General features: G+C 35.9%; 1 protein-coding gene across 1 annotated transcript; it reads right to left on the bottom strand.

Moving 5' to 3' along the window:
* Nucleotides 1–2,696: 2,696 nt before the first annotated feature.
* On the bottom strand, nucleotides 2,697–3,362 carry LOC114459254 (G-protein coupled receptor 35-like). The gene has a single exon (XM_028441572.1). The coding sequence runs from the start codon at nucleotides 3,360–3,362 to the stop codon at nucleotides 2,697–2,699; it is 666 nt and encodes a 221-aa protein (XP_028297373.1).
* Nucleotides 3,363–10,394: the final 7,032 nt, after the last annotated feature.

The following is a 10,394-nucleotide window of genomic DNA, read 5'->3' as shown; positions in this document are numbered from 1 at the left end:
TTTAAATGTAAAAAAAAAAACAATGTGTACATTTTTATTTTACAAGCATCTATTCACATAGGTTACAAGCATGATGATGATAAATACAGGGTGACTACAGGTAGGAAGAATATAAAAATATATATTTATGACTTTTTAATACCTCCTTAAGAACATTTAAGACCAAACTTATGATGGAAATACAGACCAAAGGGAAAATATATTGTTTTACAATTAAAGGCATTGATGACAGTTAATATAATGTACAATAAAGAAAAATGGCTCTCTGGTGCAGTCAGAACCATCTGGAACTGAACCCGTTCAAGACCGTGGAGATGACAGTGGACTTCAGAAGAAATCCCCCCCCACTCCCCCCCTTTACCATTTTAAATAGGGAATTGGCTACCGTGGACTCCTTCAGGTTCTTGGGATCCACAATCTCACAGGACCTGAAGTGGACCTCCCACATAGACACAACCAGGAAAAAGGCACAGCAGAGGATGTACTACCTGCGTCAGCTGAGGAAGTTCAACCTGCCCCAGGAGCTGCTGATAATGTTCTACACCTCCATCATTCAATCTGTTCTGTGCACCTCCATCACTGTCTGGTTTGGATCTACAACCAAACTAGACAGACACAGACTACAAAGGATAATCAGGACTGCAGAAAAGATCATTGGTGTTGATCTGCCCTCCATCCAAGACTTATACCTGTCCAGGGTCAGGAAACGGGCAGGTAGCATCACTGCAGATCCCTCACACCCTGCACACAATCTGTTTAAACTCCTCCCCTCTGGCAGACGCTACAGATCACTGTACGCCAAAACAACCCGCCATAAAAACAGTTTCTTCCCCCAGGCTGTCACTGTGATCAACACTAAACAGTCAAAGAGTGTCAGACCTGTTTCTGTGAAATAACCCTGGAACTAAACATAACAACCCTGGATCAATCTGACACTGAGAATGTTCATGTACATACCTTTAATTTAAATGTTCTACTGCACTACTTATCAATGCTCTACTGCACTATTTTCCTTTTATTATTAATATATTTTATTATTATCTTTCTTTTCTATTATTTTCCTTCTTTTTATCTTATTTTTTATTTTTTATTTTTATTTTTTATTTATTTATTTATTTATTTATTTTTTATATATTATTATTTTTATTATTATTTTTATTATTTTTTTTTTTATTATTTTGTTATTTTATCGAGTTTGCACATTCTAGTCTAACTACTGTTTATATTTATACTTATGTTTATACTTATTATCATCTTTTCTAGTTGATTGTTTATTATTGAATGTTTTCACTATTGGAGAGAGCACAGTTGACCGAGTCAAGTTACTCGTGTGTACAACATACACTTGGCGAATAAAGATGATTCTGATTCTGATTAATGTGGAAAGAAAACAAAAATATCAACATTGTCTAAAATGATATTTATTGTAACACAATTCTTACAACATTTAATACCAGTGAACAATAACCAGAAATCAAAACTGACTGGAACCTGTGAGCAAACCAAACACCAAAGTGCTTTTATCAGATCCTTCACTGTGTAATGCCATTTGTGGAGCTTTGATCTAAAATTAATACTTCTAAGAAAATGTCAATAACCTGACTAAAACTGACTTTTGAAGGAAAAAATAAATGATCAATCAATACAAATATTTCCATCAAAGAAGCCACTATACCGTACTATTTGCTTATATGAATTGTCACTGACCAACCCCTATTAACAGCTTCATTTCTGTCCTGGCTAATGAAACCTTATATTTCTATTATGGGCCCACCTTAGACATAACAATGTGAACACACACTTTTCATATGAAATGTTGTGAAAACAGAAATACTGATGCACTTTTTTTAACTGTAAATAAATACACTTGACTGCATTTTTGGAACCTTGGACTACTTTTTAAGGCTACCCATGAGGCCATTCTGACAATAATGTTATGTTATGGCTAAAGGACACATATGAGGACAGGAGTGGATTGTTCTGTTAAATAACATTGTATTTATTATAAAATGTGCTACTCTATAGAAAGTTCAATATTAGCTTTTTGCTGATATCCGATATTGTCCAACACTAAATTTCCAATTTCTTCAGTAATGGAAAAAGTCATGTTTGTTTTTGAATATTTTTTTCTTATTAATTAATCAATTATTTGTTTATTTATTTATTTTAGATTTTGAAAAATTAATATAATTCATATATTTTTCATTTTCATTTTTATTATGTTGTCTTAAACAACAGCACATACAGTATTTTTTCAATATCTGTGGAAAAACCAATATAACATTTGATAATATAGCCCATCCCTAATAGAAAGCATATATTCTATGAACAGGTCTGATCTCCTGTTAGATTCATTAGCACAATGATTCTCAACTTGTGGGTCGGGACCCAAAAGTGGGTCACAGACCTATACTGGGTGGGTCACGGACAGCTGGTCACAAATAAATGAATGCTTAATATTTCTCATGTTGGACTTGTCTTTTATTTTGAAAGAAATTTTATTTTGTATTTCATGCTGTGAAATGCATGTTACACAGGAAAATATAGAGATTTATGTTTTAAAAAAGATTGTTTTCAACAGATAATTGAGAAAAAAATAATTTGTGGTTGAATTCTAAAAAAAAAAAATTGGGTCACAATTGAATGACCATGGTAAAATGTGGGTCCCAGGGTGAGACCAGATGAGAACCCCTACCTTAGCAGAAACCTCTCATGTTGCCAACGATGTAAACCATCACAGGAGGAAGGTAAACAGCGACGGTCACTATCATGTTGTTGGTGATGATCTGCAGAGCCTTCTTCTTCATTGGGTGGAGACCCGTCCTTCCACTGTGAGACTTCCTCAGCGTCCACAGTACTGAGGAGTTACAGATGATGATGACATGGAGAGCTATGACATACATAAACATGGTCCAGGGACTGTGGTTCAGCTCATCTATGACTGTGGAAATGGTTTCTTTAGCTAAAGTGATGGCCCACAATGCAGCAGCCACGAGGATGCCAACAGTTGGACTCCTGTGGGTGTGATAAAAGACTGGGTGGACCACTGCCAGGTAGGAGTCAAAACACATGCAGGCCGTGAGGAGAGGTCGTCCAGTCAGGTTTAAATCATACAGAAAGTCACTCCACATCTGGACAGGCTGGAAAAGCCAGAAAAGGAAGTTAAACAACCCAAGAGGGATGAACAACAAGAAGAGCAGGTCCATGATGGTGATGTTGAGCATGAAGACATCATTGGGGGTGACATAGTTTCCTCTTTTGTGTCTTTTGAACAACTCCCAGAGAACAGCAGCACAAGCAGGACATCCAACCACAGAGAAGAGAGCGCTGAAGGTCGTCCAGACTGTAATGTCTGCTATCATGTCCCCACAATGTCCACTTTCCTCTGGTCCTTCACTGCAGTTGGACGTCACATTGTGAGAGTCAGGATAGGGAAACATTTCAAACCTTTTGTTCTCTGATAAAATATAACTGAAATAAGCCAGTTACCATGACAACAGAAAATATATCCTTTCTTTGATGATTTTCCTCATTTGCACCTGATCACAATGATCTGATTTTCCCTTTGATTCAGATACTGTAAATATTTGGTTCAGATGTATTGTATGGAAATGTATATTTAAATATGTGTAGCCAAGGATTACGTTTCATATGCTGTGAGTTGAAATTTACATGTTTGGTCCAGATGTTTTTGGTTCAAATATCATCAGCTTGGGATCCAGTAAAACCAGGTGGAGGAAAAAAGTAGCTCAACATGGAGGAAATAACTTTTTATTCAAATAAATCTGAAACAAAACCTACATTAATAATAAATAGTCTGTTTATGATCATAACTACTCCACCTGCAGGTGGATCACAGACTTCCTGTCTGACAGGAAGCAGCACGTGAAGCTGGGAAAAACCATCTCTGCTTCCTGGACCATCAACACTGGATCTCCTCAGGGCTGTGGTCTTTCTCCTCTGATCTTCTCCCTGTTCACCAACATCTGCTCCTCCTCTCACCAGGTGGTCAAACTCCTGAAGTTTGTGGACAACACGACCATCATGGACTCATCTCTGATGGAGACGAGTCCACCTACAGGTGGAGACAGACCGACTGGTGTCCTGGTGCAGCCAGAACAACCTGCAGCTTTAAATCAACCCAGTCTCACAGATGTTCATGCATTAGCACCACAACAGTATATCTATTATTTCATGCTATTAGAGCATGAATAAAGTGTTGTCTTTGTGCAATAACAGCACGATGTATTGTCGTGCATTAACTGCACAAATATCAACGGGCTGAAGTCAGGTCACGTCACTGCTGACTCTTCAAAAACAACGGCAGAAATCTCTATATTTTAGTGGCAAATTGCTTTATTTCAAGATAGACTGTAGCTTTAGAATAGTTTTAATGACATTTCTTGTGAGAAATGTACCCTTGACTTTCATAATATCCATTCGGTTTATCTAAACCATCTGTATTTTTTCCGGTACATTCTGGTTTATATACGCCAAAAAACGCCAAACCAAAAGCAGATAAATATCCACGCACAGGGCGATTGGATGTTGTAATTATTTTCTTGCTTTGTTTTTTCATTATCAATATTTTTATTTATATTCCTTCACATTTGAATTTGTTCCTACACGTCACGTCAGGTCACATGACCACCTGTCAACCCTTTGTAAACAGCAATATTAAGAGAGCTTTGTTTTGATGACATTACTAATGAAAAACGTATCCTTAACTTCTATGGTATCTATTCAGTTTATCTATAGGATCCATAGTTTGTTTGTTTTGGCAACATTAATCATGCTTTATGCTGTTGCTATGGTGCTAGCACGCTAAGAACGTACCGGAAGTGACGTTTTTTTTTTTTAAAAATAGGAAGAGATGTTGAATTTTTACCATTATTATTATTATTATTATTATTATTATTATTATTATTATTATTATTATTATTATTATTATTATTATTATTTATAGTCATTCACATTTGAATATATTTCCACACCTCGAGGCTAAAGTTTAATTTAAAACTGTTTGAAACCTTGTAATAATGGAACAATGTGAATAAAGTTTTTTTCTTTAAAAAAACGTGTTGTGCCTTCACTTAAACTATATTAATAAAGTAAGAAAAAAACTATTAAACATGCACTGAACAATATATATTTTAATCTGTTTAAAAGAAACATTTTAAAAGATATTTCACTTATTTATGTAAAAAATAATGTTTTATTTCTGTTAAAAAATCATTCCTTCATGCAGAGTTCAGCATGTGTTTCATCGTCACATTATCTTCAGGAAATAATTATTTTTGTTTTTTTTTCTAGTTCAGTGTAATCTCTGTAGTTGTGTGTTAGTAATAAATACTAATACTTTTGGAGGGTCAATATTTTTAGCAAGGCAGATTATATATATATATATATATATATATATATATATATATATATATATATATATATATATATATCTGTATATTGTTTTCTGAGTGAATCCATCTGTTGTGTAACGTTACAAGAACTATTCCAATATGACAACAAAAGGAAAGCACGGTGATCAAAGCCATTTATTTGTTAATGTGAGAGTTCTAAGATCTTTGTTACATCAACAATAAAATGGTTCAGAAACCAACACATTTCAGAATAATTGTCTTTTTTACATCATCCACACTTTAATTAAAACTAAAAATCATCTCCCTCACTTTTTACAGAGGAATTGATTGTTGAGTATGTATTGATCCAGTTAGATTGAGTGAATGGTGATCAGCCAATCACAGCCAGCCATTTGACTAAGGTAAACAAAGAGTTAACAGTGATGAGTAAAGTGATGAAAAATGAATAACAAGTGGTAAAAAATGGTCCAAAAGTGGCAAAAATGTGCCAAGAAAATTGTGAAAAGTGTCTAAAATGGACCAAAAACAGTCAAGAGTGGCAAAAAATGACAAAAAAGAGGAAACAGGTATGTGGAACAAAAAGAGGCAAAATGTAGGAAAAAAGGAAACAAGTGTTATTTATTGGGCCAAAGGTTGATTATTTGGATGAAAAGTGGTTAACAATGGTTAAAGAATAGACAAAAATTGAATAAAAGTGTCAAAAAGAACTTAGAAAAATGGAGCAAAAATAGGACAAAGCGATATTTTTTGGCAAAAGGAGCTAAAATCTGAAAAAACAAGAAAAAGTGTTAATTTTTTTTTTTTTGGAAAAGGGACAAAAATGGGACAAAGAAAATTGTAAAGCAGCCAAAGAAAAGGATAAAAAAAAAAAAGGGTTTAAAAAGTTTCCCTTTTTAAGGTTTTCTGGGGAAATAATAATTAAAATGAAGACATAAAGAGCCACATGTTGAGAATCAGTGACCTAATAACAGCTTTATCATGGTTTTAGTAAATGAATTTAATAAACTTTATAAATGGCTGCTCCACCCCTGGTCTTCATCATGAGAGGAGAGACTGACAGACCAGCTACGACAGTAGAAACACCTTTAAAACACGTCCCAGGAGAACAAGGACTACAGAGAAGAGCTAAGAATCATGGGACATGTAGGATTTTAATGAAAACTACTACATGGTGGTGTTCTCCAGTCTGTAAACTCTGAGGAGAACAGACTGTCTGCTCTCCTCAGAGCTTATATACATGGACAGTTATTACATACACACAGGCAGCATCAGGGGCAGCTAAAGGGCTGCAGGGGTCCTCAGGTAAAGACTGGAGCATCCGTCCAGATCGCCTGTATTAAATAGACGGTGAGGCTGATGTATGTCTTTCTGGATTATTCAGATTAAAAAATGAGTTTAAACAACCCGTGAACATCTGGAAGTCCCTTTGTGTCCAAGTGTGCAACAATTATTACGATAGTATTGATTAAAAAATGAAAAAACAACAGAAAATCTCCCAACATTGCTGAAAACGGAGCGTAGGGGGCTCCATCACTACAACATTGGGGTCCCCTACGCTCAACAGCACTGGAGAAAACCCTGGGAGCAGCTGCAGGATAATCCACAACACCAGTGAACAGGTGAGTTCATAAAATCTCTTAATAAGGAAGTGAAGTTGAATTATTAATAACAGTAAACAGTTGAAGCAGCTTTCATTCACTGTTTATCACTGTTGAACATATCAATAGTACCATCTGATGGATATCCACAATCTAGAAGTGATGCTGATTGGCCCCAAACACAGTCAATACAGGGTCACAATGAGTCTGTGTATCTGGTTTAGTTAGTGTTCAATGACGTGTGAAAGTCAAAGTGAGTCAGGTCACACAGAGAGGAGAGGGTGAACAATTAACCACCTGCACCTGTGCTGCCTTCACTCAACCTGGGATTTTCTGCCTCCTGCTAATGGTTGAATATATTCTACTGTAAAGAGGAGACTTTGATAAAGAAGTGTTTTAGATCAAACTAGTTCAGCTCTTTCTGATCAATCTAAGCACTCTTCTAACCTGGATATCAGGGATCATATGTTAGGGTTTCCTATAGAGACTCTATTTTCCCACACTCTCCTGGGGAAAGTGAATGCACCTCATAATGAAATGCAGAGCAGCTGATGGAGAAGCTGTGAGATGTTACAGAAGCTGTTTAGAAAGATTTGAAGCTTTTCAGAGAGCTAACATGCTAATGAACCCTTGTTCACTCCTTTATCTTTACATACACTTGTACACTTCATGTACACAAACGCTCCATCTCATTAAAGTGCAATAAAAATGTATTGCATGAACATATATCGCCAAAACTCAATATATGTTGAATCACGATACACTGGCCATCTCTATGTCATTAACAATAAAATAAGGAGGCTCTTTTACTTTACAGCCAGGCCTGCATGGGGTTGACACCCCTCTGTGTAGAGTTTGCATGTTCTCATCATGCCTGTGTGGTATTTCTCTATTAGTACTCTGGCTTCTTCACATAGCCCAAAAACATGTACTGTATGTTAGAATAGCTGTGGTTTTCATAATACATTGTGTTTGTCATTATTCTCTATCCCTTTACAATTAAGATTTCTATTTTACAAATACCTCATTTCAAAAATGTCTTAACTTATCTCTCCATAAAATACGTTGCTGCTTTGTTCCCTCTTATGTGTTAAAAGAGAATGGAAGGGTCTCTCATTGAGGTTTATTTATTTATTTCATTCAAGAGATTAAAATACATTTCTTTCTTGTCCACATTGAAAAAGAAATACATTTTTATGAAAAGATTATTGCATCAAAGATATAAGGCATAAATATTGAGAAAGCAACACATTTGTTCTATCAGTAATATCATAAGTAAGCACCATCCACAGATAGAAACCATGTGACCACTAAGTGTTTGTTTGGGTCCAGCCAAATGTCCTCAGACATTGAATGTTTATCTCTGTAGACAACACAGTCAGTCCTTTCTTTTTGCTTCAGTGGTCGTTCACACTAGAATTAAAGAGCTTTTCACAAAAACACATTGTATGATTTAACAAAAAAAGAATGCATTTTATTGCATACATTAAGTATTTGATCACCAGCAAGAATTCTGGCTCTCAAAGACCTGTTAGTTTTTCTTTAAGAAGCCCTACTATTCCCCGTTCATTACCCATATTAACTGTACCAGTTTGAACTGGTACCTGTATAAAAGACACCTGTCCACACACTCAATGACTCCAACACGGGCAAGACCAAAGAGCTGCTGGGACCACAATAACAAATGTTAGTATTAGTAACATGTCATCATGGATTCAAATCCTGCAGAGCCTGAAAGCTCCCCCAGCTTAAAGTCCGTGTAAAGCACAAATACATTTGTGTTATGAGTTTGTCACACCACAGAAACATGTGTCATTGACCACTGAGCCAAATCTGAAAGATGAAACAAATCGTTAAGTATATCAAATTAAGTCTCAAAATCATGTTAAAACAAGCACTTCCCTCTGCTCTCTAACGCTGGGGGCGTGTCAGTTAGAGGCGCTGGAACCACGCCCACGAGTGAGAAGGAAGGCACCGCCTCCATGTATTAACCCTAACCCTATGGGAGAGAGCAGTGTGAAAGACCGAAACACTTAGGAAAACTCCAGAAATGCTCGGATCGGGCCACACGTAATAAATATTAGCAGAAAGGTCTGAATATGTGCATCCCTCATGGGTAGAGTCCGCTAGAGGCCAAAAACAAAATCGCAGTGTATAAAAAGTGCTTATTTCATGGAAAATGTGACACCAGCGGACGCGTTTTATTCCTGAGTCTGAATATGTGGTTTGTTTTCGGCTATGGGCACAAAGTTTGACAGTGTCAGCATTTTGTGCATTTCATAGCCATAATAATAATAATAATAATAATAATAATAATAATAATAATAATAATAAAACTGATTAAAATGATATTTTCTAAATTGTTTTAAAAAAATTGTCAAAATAGAAATACATTTTTTTTAGATAAATAAATAATATTTATAGAAATTAAAAAAGGGATTTTAAGATAATTACAAAATATTATTTTAAAAATGTAATTATGAATTAATTTTATTTATCAATTTGCACAACTAAAAAATCTATACATAATATCTCAGAAATAGATATACAGTGCAGGAAAAGGCAGAAGGAGCTTAAATATTTACTGTATATATTTTTGTTAAATAAAAACACCTTACACACCATGTCAAACAACTGTATTCTATACTTTCACTTTGTCAAATATAAATGTAGTTCAAATCAAATACAGTATACAAATATCCGAGCCTGCACTTATTGTTACTTTGTGCACTAATACTGGCTACTCTGTATTTGTAAAACAAACATGATCAAAACATAAATTTTAGAGAAAAAAGTCTCCATAAATGTGTGATATAAAATGGGAACCAGTCACTGAGCTGTTAGTTCATTGATGTGACTTTATTTTATGACTGTGTAATTGTTTCATTCACAACTTAAACATGCCTCTTTTTTTCATTTTAGAATGGCATTGCAGGATTTAATTCACAGCCGACGCTCTGGCCCCTTTGACAGCCTGCCCCCGATAAAAATAAAGGTGGTAAAGGTGAAGGAGGAGGTCAGGGTAATCACATGGAGAAAAGAAAATGACAACGTGGTCCCCTCGTCTCAAAGGACCAATAGAGTTGTGGTTGTAACGGATGGAGTGGTTGTGGTGAAGGCCACCTTTTTCCAAGAGTATTCCCAGCAGTTTAGTGCTGGGAATAGTTTCTACATGAAGGGCCACTCCTTAATGGTGAATGGGCCCCCCTACCACCTAAAAATAACAAGGAGAACACGGTTCTTCCCTGCACCCCAAATGCAGGTGTCAACGGCAATCGAGAGTGAGGCGAGCCTGCTACTGGACCCCCCCTCTCCTGATGTCCACCTTTCCACAGTGCAAAGCCAAACAGGTGTGCTCACTGTGGAGGGCACTGTGGTGATGGTAAGCATGCCAGTATATAGGGTCACACACTACACTGAA

The sequence above is a fragment of the Gouania willdenowi genome, unplaced genomic scaffold (assembly GCF_900634775.1).
Source record: "Gouania willdenowi unplaced genomic scaffold, fGouWil2.1 scaffold_275_arrow_ctg1, whole genome shotgun sequence".
NCBI lineage: Eukaryota > Metazoa > Chordata > Actinopteri > Blenniiformes > Gobiesocidae > Gouania > Gouania willdenowi.
This window is presented reverse-complemented; position numbering and strand designations above follow the sequence as displayed.

Excerpts from the sequence above, each read along its gene's own strand:
- LOC114459254 (XM_028441572.1), bottom strand. The coding sequence starts at position 3,362 with ATGATAGCAGACATTACAGTCTGGACGACCTTCAGCGCTCTCTTCTCT.